General features: G+C 43.8%; 3 protein-coding genes across 3 annotated transcripts; all 3 read right to left on the bottom strand.

Annotated features, from left to right (window-relative positions):
• Positions 1 to 1,612: 1,612 nt before the first annotated feature.
• Positions 1,613 to 4,816, bottom strand: LOC6556898 (probable myosin light chain kinase DDB_G0279831). The gene is made up of 4 exons (XM_001983675.2): positions 4,694 to 4,816; positions 4,427 to 4,591; positions 3,463 to 3,867; positions 1,613 to 3,197 (listed from the first exon to the last, which is right to left on the bottom strand). The coding sequence occupies exons 2-4, from the start codon at positions 4,433 to 4,435 to the stop codon at positions 1,956 to 1,958; spliced, it is 1,656 nt and encodes a 551-aa protein (XP_001983711.1). The 5' UTR covers positions 4,436 to 4,591; positions 4,694 to 4,816; the 3' UTR covers positions 1,613 to 1,955.
• A 624-nt stretch (positions 4,817 to 5,440) lies between these two features.
• Positions 5,441 to 12,302, bottom strand: LOC6557383 (probable histone-lysine N-methyltransferase CG1716). The gene is made up of 5 exons (XM_001983674.2): positions 12,262 to 12,302; positions 7,161 to 12,200; positions 6,171 to 7,090; positions 5,952 to 6,093; positions 5,441 to 5,889 (listed from the first exon to the last, which is right to left on the bottom strand). Exons 2-5 carry the CDS (start codon positions 12,114 to 12,116, stop codon positions 5,728 to 5,730), a joined length of 6,180 nt encoding a protein of 2,059 aa, XP_001983710.1. The 5' UTR covers positions 12,117 to 12,200; positions 12,262 to 12,302; the 3' UTR covers positions 5,441 to 5,727.
• Positions 12,303 to 12,675: 373 nt separating this feature from the next.
• On the bottom strand, positions 12,676 to 13,890 carry LOC6557020. Its single transcript, XM_032738433.2, has 4 exons — positions 13,535 to 13,890; positions 13,402 to 13,470; positions 13,301 to 13,345; positions 12,676 to 13,236 (listed from the first exon to the last, which is right to left on the bottom strand). The coding sequence occupies exons 1-4, from the start codon at positions 13,805 to 13,807 to the stop codon at positions 12,805 to 12,807; spliced, it is 819 nt and encodes a 272-aa protein (XP_032594324.1). The 5' UTR covers positions 13,808 to 13,890; the 3' UTR covers positions 12,676 to 12,804.
• Between the last annotated feature and the right edge of the window lie 4,989 nt (positions 13,891 to 18,879).

Here is an 18,879-nt window from a genome sequence, read left to right on the forward strand (position 1 = left end):
GTTATAGATTTGCTATCTGTTCAAAGCTGATCATTAGTCAGAAAAGTAATTATCTTGGCAATACCCTCTTCGAAATGTTGACAGGATAATCCCCGACAGTTGGCTAAAATGCAGATATATATATTTGCAACTACCACTATGTATTGCTGCACACACACACACTTGCATAGGATGGCTTTTTTTTTTGTAGTTTCTACACCCTTGTGCTATGTGCCTTCAAGTCCTTGTCCATTTTGGCCCACGGGGTTTTCATGTCAGAACTCTAAACGCCCTGGGGCTTCAAATACTCCTTGTTGTTGTCATTTTTTGTCATCCGTTTACTTTTTTTGTTGTTCTTTGTGGAGCGCAGCCGTGTGGCAGTAACCTGAGTTGACTCGAGTCGGGTCCGAGACGTTGTCGCTTTCAGCACTGATGTTGCTTCTTCTGTTCCGTTCGAGGCTTCCTCTTTGCACCTAAAACCGTTACGAACCTAACCTGCAACACTAGTGGGTTTTCTATAGCTATGCATTCTCTGGCTGCGTTTACCTTTAACGAGTATAGTCAGGGAGTCAGGTCGTCAGTTGACGTCTGACGTCGGTCGGAAATCCTTGAAATGAGAGTCCTTCTACTCCCTCCCCCACTCTCCCCCCCTCCCAGCAAGTGCTACTGCTGCTGCTGAGGAGGGTTGGCGACTGCTACTGCTGTTGCCAAGAAAATAGAGAGAAAGAGAGCAAGAAGAGCAAGAAAAAAACAACGTAAAATGAAACTTTCGACTTTCAACTGAGGACACGATGAAGGCGTCCTCTGTGCAATGCTCCCAGCTATATGGACGCTGTGTAATCGTAGCACCATCTATATATATATATATATATATATATATACCATATATAAATGTGTGTGCATTTATGTGTGTGTGTGTGTGTGGCTAGCCACAGCGAAGGTCCCTCGCTGGGATGTGCTGCCCTATTGGCGCTGCCCGCTGCCCGCCTGCCAGGGCTATTCTAGCCATTCTGAAATTGATGTAGCACCTACAGCAGCGCTCCACGCACGTTCAATTGCTTGTTCCCGCTACGCTTCGCATTGACTTACCACCTCTGCCCCGCCGCGTGGCCGCCATTTGGCCGACCCTCTTGGTGCTGCAGGTCATTTCAGCTCGCATCTACAAATGGCCAGGACGCGTAAACTTTTACAGGGCGAACGTAAAGTTTAAGCGCTGATTGTACTACGTTTCATTTTGAAGCGTTCTCGGTGTATGTGTGTGTTTGTGTGTGTGGTGTGTGGTGTGTGTGTGGTGGCCGCAACGGATTATGTAACTTGAGCGTGAGCATCAGCATCAGTATGTGCATTGTGTGCACCTTAGCCAGTATGTGCCACATACACCATACCCAGGACAGTTATAATCGAACGAAATTATATATATATATTTATATATATGTATGTGTGTGTTGCAAATTAACGAAGATAGAACGACTATATTGGGACACACGGAGGATTACCTTGCCTAATATTCAAATTTCATTTTACATTTCAAGAACCAACAATTTGTTCCTACGAACGTAATTAAATAACGTTCGATGTTGGGGATGAAAAACCTCTGAACTAGTCAACAATTTAGTGACAAGCCACAAAATGTGTGGTATTCAATTAAATTATTCCATTTAATATATAACTTTTTTATATGTATCGTTAAATTAGTTTGACAAGCGACACAGAGAAGCAACTTACTCTTATTGATATGACAAGTTTTCTGACTTCCGACATTTAATACGCCTCTCAAACATTTTCAATGTGTGCAATTTTTTAATACAATATCTTATTATAGCTAACATAATCATATCATACTTATATATACTATATATATCATTCATTATTTACATGAGCTTAGAAACTTAGCTTAGAACATAAGCATTTTAGTTTTTGGTCAAATTGTAGTTAAAGTTTTTCGGTTAGAATCTAATTTGGTAGTGGAGTAACTGTCAGGCGTTGCCATTTTCTGCAGCTCGTTTGAAGACCTTTTCGAGTTGGGTGAGCAATCCAATGGCTCGATAGTTTTCGTCCAGCAGAGCAAACTCCTCGAGCGGTTTGAGTAGTCGCAACGCATCCTCGTAGCACTGGACGGATCGCGGCAGCTCGGCATCTCCGCCATCCGCCAAATAGTGTCCGGGACTGTGTGCACTCGGATTCAGCGATTCAATCTTTTGTATCTTGAGCGGGGAACTGAGTGCGGGAGTAGTTTCTGTTGATGGCCGCTTGAGGTCATTGCTTTTGGCTTTATCTTGTTCATCGTCATCATCGTTGATTTCAATCAGTTCCGTTGGCACCTCAATGGCCACGCAATCATCATCATCGTCGTCATCCTCGACTGGAGTATTACTATTATTATTATTATTATTATTATTATTATTGTTATTATTATTGTTATTATTAATGTTATTATTATTTGGTTCCTTGGTGGGTGTCACCGGCTTGGACTGCACCAATGGCCTAAGTACATAGCGAGTGGATTCCGTTTCCTTTGGCGTTAGGGTGATGCTGCCCAACGGCTGTTCCCGCTGCTCATTGCGTCCACAGTAGCTGACGATGTCGCGCAGATCCAAGGAGAGCGGTGCACGCCTCAATGTCATCCGGTATTGAACACCCTGCGAGAAGCTAAAGTTGTAGTGGCTCTTGAAGTGATTGAACCACGTACGATCCGGAAAGAAGTTCTCTATTTTGAGTATGTCCCTCAGATTGATGGCTACCTCGCGCAAATGATCCACATCGAGGCGTCCCTTGTTCTTGTGATGGAATTGCGAGCGCGAAATGTACTCGAACAGCGCCTTCTCCAGGAAGTTAATCTTGCGCTTGCGCCGCAGCTGCATTTCATCCAGCGTCGCTTGATTCTGACAGGATGCCGCGACCAGGGTCTTGGTGCGATACAGCGAACGTATATCGACAGGCTTACGCTGTGATATCAATGCCACTCGGCCATCAGAGACGGGCTCCACAATTAGGTAAGGACTTTCCGTGGGATTCGTTTTGTGCGGCGCCGGTGGCACTGCTTGACTCGGTGTATCCTTTGGCTCTGGACTACTACTGCTGTCCGATGCGGTTGTGTTCTTGCCACAAAAGGACATGATATCACGCAGATTCAGCGATCGTGGTGGCTTACGCGTCATCAGTATCTGCCGGTTCGAGAGCGTTATGTTGTACGCAGCCTTGAAGTGATTGATCCACGACTGAAAATATATATATACATATATTACATTTTCATTTCAACTAAAGCCTAGCTTAACCTGGTTGGTTTTCTGATTGTGCTTTTTTGCTTTTGCTTTTAACAGCATTTTTTAAAAACTATTCAAGTTGATATCTTGTTTATAGAATTTTGTAAAAACTACAGATGAATAAGGGACAACAATTGTTGAACGCAGTTAGATTATAGGCATTCTAGAATCAGTACTCTCAAAAAAACAATCGAATGACTAATGTGGGTGAAAAGGATACCTTGTTTGGCACAAAGTTATCGATATCCATGAGGGTCTGGAACTCCAATGCCTTGGTGCGTATCAGCTCCTCGTTGATGTCCACATTTAGATAATATTGGGCACGCTGAATATACTCGTAGAGGCAGTGGCCCAGAAAGTTGAGTTTACGTCTGCGCAGCTCCTCAAACTTGGAGTTTGGCTGTTTGCTGTTGTCTCGCCGTGCCTCGTAGAATTCCATGATGGGTTCCCGGTTGGAGACGATGCTCTTGATTTGCTCCCAGCTACAGTTAAAGTTCTTCGCTATTTTACTGTACATGGGCACAATATCATATTGACGAATCGCCTCCACACGCTCTTCCAACGTCAGCACGTTGCGTATACGTTGCGAAGAGCTGCCACTGCCACCGTTTACACTGCCGTCGTCCTGCAAGTTATAGGATATGTCAAAATTAAATTACATAATATGTGCAACAAGTATCTTGCAGAAATTATAAATTATGCAAATGAAGTGCCTTGAATCTTAATAGTTATTATTACATTTTTGTTATATTATGAACATAGAATATTAGGACCCCTATTTAAATATTCTCTTAAGTAATTTCTTCTAATATTTAGTATAGTAAAGTACACAAATCTAACTTTATATGAATTACTTGCAAATTAGAATTGCCCCCAAAATCAATGTTGTAATTAGCGAGCGAATACTGTTTACTAATGTATCTATCACTACAGACTATTGCTTTGTAAGATGACAGCTAATAGACAATAAGTCAACTTGGGCATTATCAAAACTTGTTTCCAAATCAGTAACTACAAACACTTAAAATATAATGTCTCTTAAACTCTCTTCAACTGTTGTAGTTATGAGCAAAAAGAACAAGCAATTCTAACGCTATTCCAGTTAGACCTGATCAATGATATGTAAATTCGTCAACAAGTCGTTTCGAGTAATACGAAAGCATCGCCCCGCTCTCTCTGCTTACGTCAGACATTTGCTCAGTTCCGTACGCTCACGATCACGCTCACGCACACGCGCTCATGCACATGCACTCCCACTCTCTCTCTCTCTCTCTCTCTCTCCGACACGCTCACGCTCGGCACTCTTGCGCTCTTTGTTAACGCTCTCCCGCTCGCTGATATGGCAATGCCTTTAATGAAACAAAAAGAAAAAAAAACAACAAAAACAAATTAAAATTAAAATTGTATAATTGATGTGTTTACCTTATATTTTTCGATAAGCTTATGCGCACCTGTTTTTTCGTCCAAATGTGCAGCCGTTTTTTAGGCACACTAACAGCAATAAGTAAATAGTAAAAAAAAATAATACAATGACGTTCCGCACGTGACGTGTGCAGCGTAGCAGCAATTTGGTACGACTAACTAACTCGGTCAGCAATCTCTCCGAGACATGGGTGGAAAATCAGGTTTGGCGAGTTGTTCAAACTTGTTTACCGAACGTGAGAGATTGCGCTCTGCTCTCTCTCGCGCGCTCTTTCTCAGTGTGATCACTTGTGCGCCACTCTCTCTCTCTCGCTCTGTGTGCGTGTGCGCCTTTGTTGCTATTTTTAGTGGTAGCGGAGCAGAGTAAAGCTGGTGAGCATCGTTCCGATAGTTGTTGTGGGTGGCAGGCAGAGAGAGCAAATATTTGAATTTACTTTCATTTCAATTGAATTTTAAATGTTGCCCTCTTTTCTATCTCTGTATAGAATTGTTTAATTGGGGCAAGTATTGGTTTTGAGTTTTGCGTAATCTTTAGCTGTAGTCAGAGTATATATGTATATACATATATATGTATATATATGCAATTGTATCTATAAAATGGAATAAACATGAAACGAGAACTTATAATACAAATTTGAAGTTCCCAGCTCAACTGCATGTTTTATCTTTCCCACAATCCAATAATACAGAGAATTTTCTCTTTATTATAATTCTCTCTTTGGTACTCATTAATTTCCAATTCCACAATCAATTAGCGACTAGCAATCACACAAAACTTTTCCCATTTAGATGGATGTTTACTTTTATAGCAAAAAAAAAAGAAATAAAATAATAACTTAGTAAATTTTCTTATACATTTCTTATGTAGTTAGTTCCTAAGTTTCTTTGTTGAATCCTGCTTAAATACAAGTCTTAAAATGATGTCTAAAATTCGAAATGTTAAACATGTACGATAAAACAATAGAAATAAACATAGTTTTATATTTATGTTTAAGATAGTTAGTCAGTTAGTTGTAATCCCTTTGGCAGTAGGGGTTTTTAATGCATGTGCCACAGTTGGCATTTAGTCGGGTCTATCGATCGGTTTCTTGTAGACGGGTCCCTTCTTGCGCATATATTGTTTGATGAACTCGTAGGATTTGTGTTTCACCGATTCGGTACAGGCCAAAGGATTGCCTGTTACTTCACAATAGCGCATCTCCTTGGTGGTTATATGGAGGCTCAGCTGCAAAGGATTAGGATTAGATTTAGAATTAATGATGAATATTATGTAATATATTTAGTTACCCGCTTAATAAGGAACTTGTAATCCTCGTCACTGGTAATGCGGCCCAGATGGCAAGTGTCCTGGCGGAAGGGACGCAGAAACTCGGCCACATGGCCGCTAATCTCGAAATGGAACTTTTCATTGGAATCACGTACAGTTGTGCTAAGAGAATGAATAACATATATATGTATTTTATGTGTATATATGTTTTTTATGGACAACCGAAAGGGATTGCTTACGTTTTGCGCTTGCTATCCCGATGCTTCTTGTGTACTTCGACGTTGGCATGTTTGCGTTTGGCACTCGGCGGCGTCTCCGTTTCCGTGGAACCACTTGGCTGCACCACATCCGGCACGTTTAGAACTAATGCATCAACGGGCGGCAGATTGGATTCCGTGATAGTCTCCTCATCCGAAGAGTACAGATAGCTGTGAATGGGCAGTGAGTCGCCGGCGGGACTAGCTGGCTGCTCGGCAGGATTCGCATCGGTGCGTGTGCGTCGATAGATCTCCTTGCGTCGACGTATCTTCTCCTTGTTCTCCTTGTACTTGCGTGACTCCTGCTGATTGTAGACACGATCCTCCTCGCGACGCGGACTTATCACACGCACCGAGACGAGACGATTGCGTCTCGCTTCGCGACGCTCCTTAATCTTGACCTCGATGTACTGCCTCAGCGACTTCTCACTCAAGGTGCCCACATAGTCAATATCAATTTTGACAAGATCATCCAAATTGGCCGCCTCATCCGGTTCGGTCAGCTCGAGCGGCTCATCATCGTCGACAAGCTTCTGCAATCGCTGCTCTGCATTTGGTGGCTCCCACTGCGGAATCCGATCACGCAAATTGTAATAGTAGATGTCACCCTCGGGCGTCAGGCTGAAGTGCCAGGAGAGCGGCAACGGCTCCACGCCCGGTGGTAACTTATACTCCACATCATCACCATATTTTGGGGATGGTGGCTCGGATATGTCGCCACAGCGAGGTGGCACCGGCACCGGCACATTCTCACTGTTGAACCACTCGTTTGTCTCGGTGTTCTGGCAGTAGGGCAACAGCTTCGGATCCGTATTTAGATCGAGGCCAAAGTATTCGCAGCGCAGCTCATGCTCACGCCAATCCTCGCTGCCCACACGCTTCTCCGCCTCATCCTGGGCAACCTGAAATACAAATTGATGGTCGATGAAGATTACAATTGAGATGCATATATATAATTCCAACCATGCGCACCTTTCGCTCGAACAGCGAACGTCGCAGCTCCTTGGAAATGGTGGCGCGACGTGGATCCAAATCGGAGCGTCGACGACTATCGGATTTGCTGCCGCTGGCACTCTCCTGGACGCCCTGCCACTCCTTGGGCTGTGTGGTGATGGTGCAGATGGTATTATTGCCGCTCATCCTCGACGGCGGCTTGGACTTCTCGTAGCGACTCGAGGTGTCGCGTCTGAAGCGATCCTGGCGATAGCGATCGCTGTTGAGCACCGCAGAGGCGCTATTACTCTCCTCCAACTGCTGTTGACGATCCGCTTCGCGTTCATGTTCCTTCATCTGTTCGATGCGTTCCCGTTTGGGTATGCGAAAGATTTCGGGCAGGCCATTCCACTTGAGCAACAAAGCCGAGATGCGTGCCAGCACTGCCTCCGAGTCTGGATCGGGTTCAGGAGCAGGAGCAGCTACCTCTGGGGGTGTCTCCATTAACTGATTACTCCACAGCTGCACGCTCTGATAGACACGACTATCGTTCAGCATTGTCTTGTTGGGTATGGGCAAGGATTCGAGTGCATCTAGCAAGGCCAGACGCAGCTGCTTATCACTGCCACTCTCGCTGATCCATGCGTGCAGCAGACGCAATCCATGGTAATCGAGGAAGAGACGCCGACAGGGCAACTCGCCGCGTGTGAGCACGCCCAGCAATTGGAGGCGAGTCTCCAGCAGCTTGGCACGCACCATGCAACGTGAGAAGCGCAACGTATCCAATTGATTCTTCAGACCACTGCCGCTGAGCAACGTCAGCTGTTCGAGCACATCGGGATCCTCCTGATCGGGTTTGCGGGGCGCACGCACTCCGCCAGTGGGACGCAGCCAACGTCCTGCTTTGTACTCGCGATCCTTGGCCTTGGGCTGTTGTTCCTTGCGCTGCTTGCCACGCGATGCGGGCAGCTTTTGTTGTTTCTTTGTCTTGCCGACTTTGGGTGTTTTGGTTTTCTGCTCCTGCTCCACCAGCTGCAGTTCCTCGGACTCACTTTCCGTTTCCGTGTCGAGCTGCTCGCCCTCATCCGACTCCGGTTCGTTGCCAATCCAGCCGCGACAATTGGCCGATTCACAATAGCAGCGCTGGGCATCGCGTCCATAGCGCTGATATTGATAATCGAAGGTGATCTCCTCGCCGGGCATAATGGTCTTCAGGCTAAAGAAACCAATGCGCAGCTCCCCGTTGACCGTCCACTTTTGGGTCTCCGCATTGGGATCACAGCTGTGATTGATGTAACGCGAAATGTTACCCTTGGAGGTGGCATCGATGATGGAATCGCTGCGCAGCGCCATAAAATAATAGTGACGATTGCGATCCTCCGAATATAAATGCTGGCGACGCTCAAACTCCTCGCTATCGATGACCTCGCCCACATACTCCATGATGAACTCCCCGGATGGCATTTGCAGTTCCGCGGTGATGCCGCAACCCTTCTTCTCGGTGCGAAAGACGCGACAGGGCCAACCCTGATGTTGCTGGAAGCGCTTATTCGTGCAACGTTCGCCATTGGTGCAGAGTGGACCACATTCGATCATCAGCATGCGATTGATGCAACCATCGCCACAGCAACGCATCTGGCCCAGCGACTCCTCGTCGCCGGTGACAAAGCAATCGCATTGCATCTCCGCATTCTCCCGGCTCACCTGTCGCGCACAGCGATAATAATTGTCGCGCAGCATTTGGAATGTCTGCAGACCCTCCTGGCGCAGAAATTGCTCATTGCTGGCCTCGATGTGGGCGAGTTCGGCCAGCTGTTGCTCCATGCTGATCGCAGGCGTTTGAGTCGAACTGCTGCTGCCACGACCCAAACTGGATTTGGTGCCTTGTGGCTTCTGTTTGATGCGATGCGAGCGACGCACACCAGAGGCGAGATCATCGCTGCTGTTTGCGGGCGAGGGTGAGGGAGTCGTTGCCGGAGTCTCCAGATTGGCCACACGCTGCGCAAACTCATCCTCCCCAGCTGCAGACACCTGTTGCTGCTGCTGTTGCTCATCCTCCTGTTTGTAGTCGCGTTCGAGCAGCTTTTCGCCGTCTTTGATGAACTTGGCAATGTCATCGAACTGATCGGGTAACTCCAGTTCGCTGTTTGTAGTTGTGGACACACTGCGATTGCCCAGCTCATTGGAGTAGTTGTTGTCCTGGTTATTCTCCTGTTTACCAGCTCCAGATTTACGTGACTGTTTTTTCACATGGGATTTCTTGCTGCTGCTGTGGATTGGCTTGGATTCGGCGGCTGCTTCAAGACTCTGTGCCTTGCTGCTGCTGCTGGAAAATGGCGTTGTTGGCTCCTCATGATGCTCCTCGCTGATCGTGTTGCGACGTAGACTCTGCTTGGGCAGCTGCAATTTGGCCAGGGAGGTTTCGGCTGCTGTTAGCTTTTTGTTTGCCTTCCTTTGCTTCTTTTTGACCTTCTGCTCGTACAGCATTTTGGAGTGAGCTTTATCCAGGACCTTGAACAGTGCATCGCACTCCTTGAAGGACATGTTGGGCGTGGATCTGGAGGGCTTCTCATCTTTCTTCTCTTCAATTGCGGGCAGCACCCGCTTCAGCCGTTCACTGATTGTTTCCTGTGGCTCAGGACTCTCAGATTTGGGCAGTGGTATTGCCTTTGCCTCAGCCAACAGCTGTTCATTCACTTGTGGCATGACCAACTCCGCTTTAGACTTGGCAATTGGACAGGCTGATGAAGCTGGTGTGGTATTCAGTTCTGTTGCGTCGATCCTTAACTCTAATTTTGATGTGTTGTCTTCCACTGGTTTCTCTACCACACATTTCAAATCGACTGGAGACTTTAGCTCAATTTCTCTGAGCGTTTGCTTTGGGCTTTCCACTTTGAAGGCCAGCAGCTGTGCTGCAGAAGCGATAATGTGGGTATTATCAGTCGATTCCTCGAGGAGACTTGAGAGCGTCTCTGGAGAGAGCGGCGCTGGAGAATTCGCTGATGACAGCACTTCTATATTCTGTTCTTTCTCCGGTTTTCTTTCTTGCTTCAGCTTTTTGTCTTTCTCCAGCTTTTCTTCTCTTTCCAGCTTCTTTGCTTGCTCCATTTTCTTTTCTCTCCTCTGCTTTTCTTCCTGCTCCAGTTTCTTTTCTATCTCCAACCTTTTTTCTTTCTCCTTCTTTTCGCGCTTCAGCTTTGCTTCAATCTTCAGTTTCTCTGCCAGTTCCAGTTTCTTTTCTCTCTCAAGCTTCTTTTCTTGTTCCAGCTTGGCTTCTCTCTCCAGCTTCCTTTCCATTTCTTGCTTCGCTTCTGTCTGTTTTTGTTTCTCTAGCTCTGCTTCTCGCTCCAACTTCTCTTTTTGCTGCTGCTTCTCCTGCTCCATCATTTCTAGCTCCAGCTTCTCCTGCTCCATCATTTCTAGCTCCAGCTTCTTATCTTTCTCTAGTTGCTTTTCTTTCTCCATTTGCTTTTCCTTCTCTAGTTGCTTATCCCTCTCTAGTTTTGCTTCTTGCTCCAACTTCTCTTCTTGCTTCAGCTTCTCTCTCTCCATCTTTTCTTTCTCCAGCTGCTTTTCTCTCTCTAGCATTGCTTCTCGCTCCAATTTCTCCTTCTGTTTCAGCTTCTCTCTCTCTCGCTTTTCTCTCTCCAATTTCTTTTCTTGTTCCAGCTTTTCCTTTTCCAATTGCTTTTCCCTCTCTAGTTTAGCTTCTTGCTTTAACTTCTCTTCTTGCTGCAGCTTCTCTCGCTCCAGCTTTTCTTTTTCCAGCATCTTTTCCTGTTCCATTTCCCTTTCTTTCAACAGCAACGCTTCCCTCTCTAGCTTCGCTTCGCTCTCTAGCTTTGCTTCTCGCTGCAACTGCTCTTCTCGCTGCAGCTTCTGTATCTCCAACTGCTTCTTCTCTGCCATTCTCTTCTCTATTACCTGCTGCATTACTTCAATGAAGTTGCTTTTTGGCTTTTCGCCCTCAACTTCAATGTCAATTTGCTGTTTAGTTTTATTCTCCAGCTGCTGCTGTGCTTGCACCAGCTCCTCCTCCGGCTGGTGCTCCTCCTGCTGCTGCTCCTCAGGTTTGTGAATTTCTTCAAACCACAGCTCAGGCGGTTCGCTGAGTTCCTCAGTAATCAGTTGAGTCTCTAATTCTTCCTGCTGTGGTTCTTCTATTTCAATTGTATTTGTTTCCAAATGATTTTGCTGAGCATTAGGAAAGATTAGCTTAAATGTTTGATTTGGTTGGTCATTGATCTCCTCGTCTGCTTCGGCTGCTGCCTTTGCCGTTTCAATGTCCACGAAGATAATCTGTGAATTGGAGTCCTCATCGGATGTGAGAACAGTTATGACATCCTCATCATTTATTTCGATTGGTGTAATCAGTGTTTGTTCCGATGAGTTGGATGCATCATCAATCAAATTAAAACTTGTTGAGGTCTCATTGGAATCGTTGGATTCCAGTTGCAGATCAGCGCCAGCAGTCACGCTTGTGGATGGATCACTGGCCAAGATCAAGGCTGCCTTGCGTGGACGTCCACGTTTGCGTATGAGAGTCGTCTGCTGTTGCGATTTATCGCTGCTCACTTGGGCAACAATCAAACTCGGGGTCGGCTTCGGCTTGCTAAATGACTCAAGTATGGGCACAAGAGGCGCCGATGCAGCAGGCAACGTGCTGCGTGCCACCACTAAACGATTTATATCTGATGCTGCTGATCCAGCAATTGATGTTATTGGTGCATTGGAATCGATGCGTGCCTCAATTTGAATTTTATGCGTCTTCCGACTTTTATTCAGCACATCCAGCACATCAAATTTGGTGATTTTCTTACGCGTGCTGCGCCGCCGATTTGTGGGCGATGAGGAGCGTTCCTCTACGGGCTGCGGCGAGTCAACCTCTTCAATTACATCCGACTCCTGGTTTGCCGTGCTGGTTGCTTTAGGCGGGCGTCCTGGCCGTTTTCGGGGTGCAGCATTTGCATTTGCATCGGTCGTTAATTTCTCCATTTTCCAATCAAATGTCAAGTTTTAGCTCAGCCAACCAGAATAGGAATGCAAACTTATGATTTAATCAAAAGCAGCAACATCTGCCTATTCAAACAGAAATAAAGTTATATTATTTTTATTGCTTAGTTTATTAAACAACACTCACATTTTGGACGAAATGCAGATTTTTCAGCAATTGTTTATACTTTTCTGACGCACAGGTTACCAGTTGCGGTTAACAGCAAATGTACTTAAAAATACCAAAGTTTCAACTTTGGCTTTATAAATCGTCAGCTGTTTCACATGCACGATTGATGCACTTGTGTTTTTATATTGCACTTCGAATAAATGCGAAATGTTTACTTATTTAAGTGCTCTTCTTTAAATGCAGCATTTTCAGTTTTAGCTTATACTTTGATAGAGAATTATAGCTGCTAACTGCAACAAAACAGAAATAAGGAATACCGGCTGCTTTAATTGTACAGGTTAGCAACAACGAGCTAGAAAATGCCAAACTAACTGGCTTGCAAAGTAACAGCTGATCGGCATACACGCTTCTGCAAACAACTGGCCACACTGCTGATTAACACAATTTATTTGTTAGTCGAGAAAATATAATTCTAATTATATGTGCAAAAAATATGTTTGCCTAAATATTTATATATACTATTACCCTAATATTAACAATAACATGTGGAAAATAAATCTGCTACAGCTCAAAATCCTTGACATCTGCCGGATTGGAAAATGCTTTTTCGGTTTGCATTAGCAAACCAATTGCTCGAAAATTTTCATTTAACATTGCATATTCCTGGAGGGCTTTCAAGCATTGCATTGCATCGCTGTGATTATCAATGGCAATTGATTTTGTTGCAACGACCTGTTGCCCCACTGGATGATCTTCGACAACTGTTTGCTCGATCTCTACATCCATTATGGGATCATTTATAACTAAAGGTTCATCCTCGACACATTCGGAAAATGCTTTCCTTTGTTGCACGATCGTTTTCCGCTTATCCACGTGAGCTTTTAAACATTTCATCGCCTTGCCGTGATTGCTGATGGGATTTTCATTTAATTCGATATTCTTATCACCCGCCTGATTTTGATGGTTCTCTGTCTTCTGTTTTTTCGCAAAAGCCTGGAATGGGAAAATAGAGTGCGTTAGTTATTCCTTGCTGTATATTTAAGTATTCCATACATACCGAGGCTTCAATAGACTTAACTGACTTAATTTCAAGTTTTGTTTCCTGAGATGATACATGAATTCAGTTTATATTTGACTAAGAATGTTTTTATTACTTACTTTTGGCTCAAAGAGTTCAAAGAGTTTTGCATTTTTAGTGGGCTTCTGCGTTTCCCTTGTAATCACTTCCTATCGATTGCAAATGATTATAATCAGGTATTGATCTGTGATAAGTAAAAGTGTAATTTCTCACCCTTTTACCACGAAATCTGAGAGTTGCTAGTTTTGCCTTGAAATTCTCTAAAATGCTTTGTGTTTTATGCTGCTCTTTAACCAGGGTATGTATTGAACTTAGATAAATATTGCGTTTTTGGTTATTGCATTCTTTTCGAGTGATGTTCCGCAAATTGGCAAGCTTCTCATTTATTGTTTTCAAATTCCCCTGCAGATTGGCGATAACGTTTTCCAGTTCAAAACAATCCGTTTTTGGGACCGCCGTTCTAATTTCATACATTATACCAGACATTGATTAACTTTAGCAATTTTAACTGAGTGTGTGAAAATCTTTATTATCTGCGCTTGTTTTGGCCAAGAATGTTGATACTTTTTCGATAGTCAGCTTGCGTTGCCAACTTGGCAGAACGATTAATTCTGATAAATATCGATTGCGTATTTGTGGCGTTGCCGTATTGAATTGCTGTGAACAGTATCGAAATCTTTGATATTGGTGTTCTATACGAAGCCATCCTGACTATTGGGCTTATAATTGAGCTTATGTAGTACAGCTAATTGACTTAAAATGAGGGCATGCTACACTTATTAAGCTCTCTTTGGTTTATAGAGAGAACATGATTTGCTTATCGATTTTAATATATTTGCGATATTACCGATATTATCGATTTGTTATATCGATATAAGCAATGATGGTTCAGATTTTATGAAACAGATTTACACAAATAATTCTAAGCTATGATCTAAAATCATGCAGAAGGCTCGGCTCATTAAGAAGCAAAACTCCAAATTCCAAATAAAGTTTCCATTGCCAATCGAAATAACAAACGCCGCCTTAAAGTATGCAATCGAAAATGTTGTTTCGTTAAGTTATTATATTCGTTGAATATGTAATAAGTAAATAGAACGGAACGAATATTACATACCCTTGTAAACCGGAGTTAACCATCTGAAATTTCTATACATGTTACAGTTTGGCTTATTATTTATACAATTATTAAACTGTTCGCTTTGCCGACGAAGCGCATGTTGTAATATATTCGCTGCCTGTTCCAGTTCTCAAATTGCATCGTGCAATTTGCTGCATTTCTCTTACGCTCAGTTGCTGGAAACTCTTCGCACTCTTCTAACGCATTGGCTGCACGCTATCTTGCTCTTGTTTCGCTATCGTCCCTTTTAGCTGCACACGTTATTCTAGCATGCGACACTGCCTGTCGCTGCTCTGCTCTTACGTGCTTACGTGCTTTAGCGTAATTTGTGAATTACGTAGTCGAATGTGTTCGACATTATCTGTGTAATAAGCACGCACGACTGCTATTGATGGATTCCTGACGTTTTTGACTCAATGATGAATAATATTTAAAGTCCGGCTTTGAAATGAGATCAGATTTGTGCAGTTATTGTATAAGATAGAGTGACTTTTAAGCCCATTTCGATTCCACAAGCCTAAAATTATAATCTCTCAAATATTCTCTTTTTATTTCTATAGAGCAGTTAATGTAAAATAGAATCCCCCCTCGACCGATGAAGCGTGCAAAACATTAACATTTTCCATTTAATTTCCGCTGTGTGGAAAATAAAAATTAACATACAAATTTGTTTGAATTTAAATTGAGCACCTGCGCAAATAATGTGTGAAAATTGGTCAACGAAGAAGCGAACACTTTTGGCCAATCTTGCGCAGTTCCGGGATAGTTCTGGATATTCAGAGAAAAAAACAAGCGTGAAACATTTCTATGGAGTCGGCAGCCCTTCTGTGGCGTGGCAAGTGCAACAGAGCGAAGCGCAGAAGGTGTTGCAGGCAGGCAATGCGGGGGTTGCAACTGCGGATGTTGACAAGCCAAAAACCAAAAGAGTCAACACCGAGTAATTGTTGTGCAACAAGCGAGCGGGACAGAGACAGAGATAGCCTGATAAAGAAGCCACCTTCAGTTACGCCAGTGATTTTCCCAGAGCGTCAGCGGCCCATAAAATGTGGGAAAACGAATGCAGTTCGTTTATAAAAGCACAACAAACACACACACACACACACACATATACATGTATATATATAGCCAGAAATTATGATTGACTGCATAAACCTTTTGGGCCAAAAAATGACCAACGGCTTCATTACAAAAGCAGCTCCCACAATATCATTTTTTTTCTTTCTTTTGCTGCTTTGGTTGAAAATTGCATTTCGTGCAATCCACAGACAAGATCGACAGAGCGAAAGGGGCGTGGGGCATGGGAGGGTTCAATGCACACGGATCACGACTTGGCGGCATATCTGTTGGATAGTCGGGCCATAAATCGACAGGCCTGAACTTGACGTCTTTCGGCTGCCGATTGTGACTCTTGAACCACAGACACTCGACTCTCGACTCTCGATTCGACTTGCAACTCTCGACTCTGAACACCAGATTCGGGTCTGCTGCTCGAGTTGTCAATCAGTTTGGCAATGCCGGAAATATATTTTTGGGTAAATGATAGATGTTATTGCTGTGCTTAGAATCCAATTGCTTTGCCCATTTGCTATTTGTCAAATTTTCATTAGCTGGCCATAAATTGTTGCGCTGGCAAAACTCATAAATTTACCGTCGAACTGATTCTCACGAAATCGCTACTCTCCAAGTGTGTGTGTGTGTGTGTGTGTTTGTGTGTGTTTATGAAACTTTCTAGTTGTTCACACCAGCTGGTTGCAGTTGCATTCGGCAATTGGCAATCGCCACCTGCGCTACAAAATGTTGCAGACGCAGATGGAGAGAAGCCGCAGCCGCAGCCGCCGCCGCCGACGCCGCTGCCGCCGTGTTTGGTTCGACTAAAAGCGAATTCCAGTTGCAAACCCATTTTTGGCACGATCTCACAAAACACTGATCGAACAGGCCTGGCCAAGACAGACCAGACCCGTCCAGGCCAGGCCAGGCCAGGCCGGGCCAAGCCAACTCAGACCAGGCCAGGCCACGCCATTTAGGGAAGAAGCCACAGCCGGCACAGCTCCTTCAGCTTCAGCTTCAGCTTCAGCTTTTGTGTGCATTGATTTGAAATTGCCAATTGCATTCGCCAGGCAGCCGCACACGTGGAGTCCACTACACTCAGAAAAACAACTGAGATGATTTATAGAAAAACGTTTGTGTTTTTTGGAATCACTTTCCAAGTCGTTGTTAGGAAAGTTCTCATTTTTGGAAAAGCTTTTGTTTTTGAAATCTATAATATTAAATGTCCTACAATGCACATTTAGGTTTCGGAATTGAAATTATATATGTATCTATAATATTTGTGGATTCTTCAGAAATATCTTATTGAACATTTTACTTATTTTAGTTGTTAATTACTTTGATCAGTTTATTGTGGTTTTTGTCAAGTACTGAGAGTTGAATCGACTTCAATAGGGTACTCTATTTTAAATAATAAATTATATAAACTACTTTTTTCTCAGTGTAAGCATGCTGCTGTCACTGTGTGTGTGCATTGAGTGTGTGATCATGATTGTCAGATCGGCATCCAGCTGTGAGAACGCACCCACTTGGCTCACATGCCCCAACACATACATACACACACACACTCACACACACACTCAGTCACACACACACACAAAAGACACTCGTCAACACACCCACAACCAAAAAAAAACCGCAAGATCGCGAGACGAGGCCAGCGGCGTTGATCGTGCTTGGCTATCGATCGGATTGGAGCGGAGGTTTCTTTAATGCTCAACGGGCAGACTGGCAGACTGGCAAACTGGCAGCCCAGTGTTGATTGATTAATCATAGCTGGTAATTTGATTTTGTGCCTTTTTCGAGTTACCGTTACGCGCCACAAAACTCATGCCACATGTGCAGCAGCCGACAAGCCTTCTTTTCATTGGTTTGATTGATTGTTTCATTGCATTTGAGCTTTTTGGCATATATTCACCTTGTTGACTCTCCGGCGCACTCGCCCAGACAAGGCATATGTCGTGTAACCCGTATGTCATACCAATTATTATTTATTTTTTGTCCATTTTTTCTTTTTTCTCTTTTTTTTTTGCCATGTCAGCTTAGCTGTCAAAATCCTTGAGCCGCAACTTCAATTTGGCACACTTCTGATGCCGCTGATTCAAGTTGGCTCACAGCACGTTGACAGTTTTTCCAAATGGTTTGCATTGGATCAGCGATGAAAGCTTTTTGGCTAATCGGAAATATGCGTGGAAAAGTGATCGAGTGCATTTAAATTAGCAATTGAAAAGTTGCTAAGCTATAAGAAATTACTTTAAGCCTTAAGCCTTGGCTTTGAAATGACTTTAATCCCTAGTCAAAGCCTTGGATAAGTTGTGATTTTGATTCGAAATCTATAAAATGAACGGATATGCATCGATTTGGTTTATCGATTGATTTTCTGAGACTAACAATAAATCATTATGCAGTTTTTCAGCATTGAAGCTGGTTAATTATTTAATGCTAATATTGAAAGCGATTGATTATCGTGTTTGATTAATATCGCAGTGATAAACATTTACAGATTTTATACAAATAATTGAAGCATGAGATCAGCAAGTTAAGATCAATTTCAATTGAAGTACTTTTCTTAGTTTCCGCTCTTGATTTATACCATTTGTAAAAGTAGATCTCAGCATGTTCGAGTTTTCTTAGTAATGCTGCAATTTATCATGATAATCATAACACTTGCAGCACTATGCAGATTGCCCACGTGTTGTTACCACTTGTTGTGCGTTGTTAGCTGATTTTGGCATGCGGCTTAAAGTTCTGTAACTGTTCTTGTTGTTGTTGTTGTTGTTCTATTCTGGCCGGCAGCCCACTGTGTAGCCCGTAAATCATTTGCCAGCGTCAACAACTTGTCAACGGGCAAAAGCAAAAGCAAAAGCCATTGACTTCAAACACACACACACACACACACACATATATATATATATTGAGAGGTTTTGGAGAGGTTTTCGCTGTCGACTGTCGACTGTCGATTGTCGGTAGTCGGCAGTCGGTTAGTCGGCTTGTTGGCAGTTGGTAGTCGTCTGGTAGTTTTGGTCCAGTCATGGCTCATGTTGCATATAAATGGTGCTTAATGAGCTCGTGCCAAATAGAATTGTCAGGCGCCTATGTAACCCACTCGTATCCCCCCCTCCCCACTCCCTAACACTCTCTTATATAAAGTGGTAGTAATAGTTGTGGTAGATTGCATGTTCGTGTTGCGCTCAAATTGCTGTTAGAATTCCACACAATTTTTTATGGTTGCGCATTGATTTGATCACGATTTTGCAGAGTTCTGCTGCCACATATGTAAACCAAATATGGACAGCCTGCAGCTTGGGGCGCGGCAGGTGCACACTGCTCCCCCCCCCAAAATATGAGAGACTCAAAAGTATGCAGCACTTACACTTGGAGAAAGTCGCAA

The sequence above is a fragment of the Drosophila grimshawi genome, unplaced genomic scaffold, assembly GCF_018153295.1.
Source record: "Drosophila grimshawi isolate 15287-2541.00 unplaced genomic scaffold, ASM1815329v1 contig_44, whole genome shotgun sequence".
Taxonomy (NCBI): Eukaryota; Metazoa; Arthropoda; class Insecta; order Diptera; family Drosophilidae; genus Drosophila; species Drosophila grimshawi.

What these genes read in the sequence shown, in the direction of transcription:
- LOC6556898 (XM_001983675.2), bottom strand. An exon ending in ATAACTTTGTGCCAAACAAG is followed by an intron (nt 3,198 to 3,462) that starts GTATCCTTTTCA and finishes ATATATTTTCAG; the next exon opens with TCGTGGATCAATCACTTCAA.
- LOC6557383 (XM_001983674.2), bottom strand. Translation starts at nt 12,116, where the DNA reads ATGGAGAAATTAACGACCGATGCAAATGCAAATGCTGCACCCCGAAAA. An exon ending in GTTCGCTGTTCGAGCGAAAG is followed by an intron (nt 7,091 to 7,160) that starts GTGCGCATGGTT and finishes TTTGTATTTCAG; the next exon opens with GTTGCCCAGGATGAGGCGGA. An exon ending in ACAAGTTCCTTATTAAGCGG is followed by an intron (nt 5,890 to 5,951) that starts GTAACTAAATAT and finishes AATCCTTTGCAG; the next exon opens with CTGAGCCTCCATATAACCAC.
- LOC6557020 (XM_032738433.2), bottom strand. Translation starts at nt 13,807, where the DNA reads ATGTCTGGTATAATGTATGAAATTAGAACGGCGGTCCCAAAAACGGAT. An exon ending in TCAGATTTCGTGGTAAAAGG is followed by an intron (nt 13,471 to 13,534) that starts GTGAGAAATTAC and finishes TGCAATCGATAG; the next exon opens with GAAGTGATTACAAGGGAAAC. An exon ending in TTAAGTCTATTGAAGCCTCG is followed by an intron (nt 13,237 to 13,300) that starts GTATGTATGGAA and finishes TTCCCATTCCAG; the next exon opens with GCTTTTGCGAAAAAACAGAA.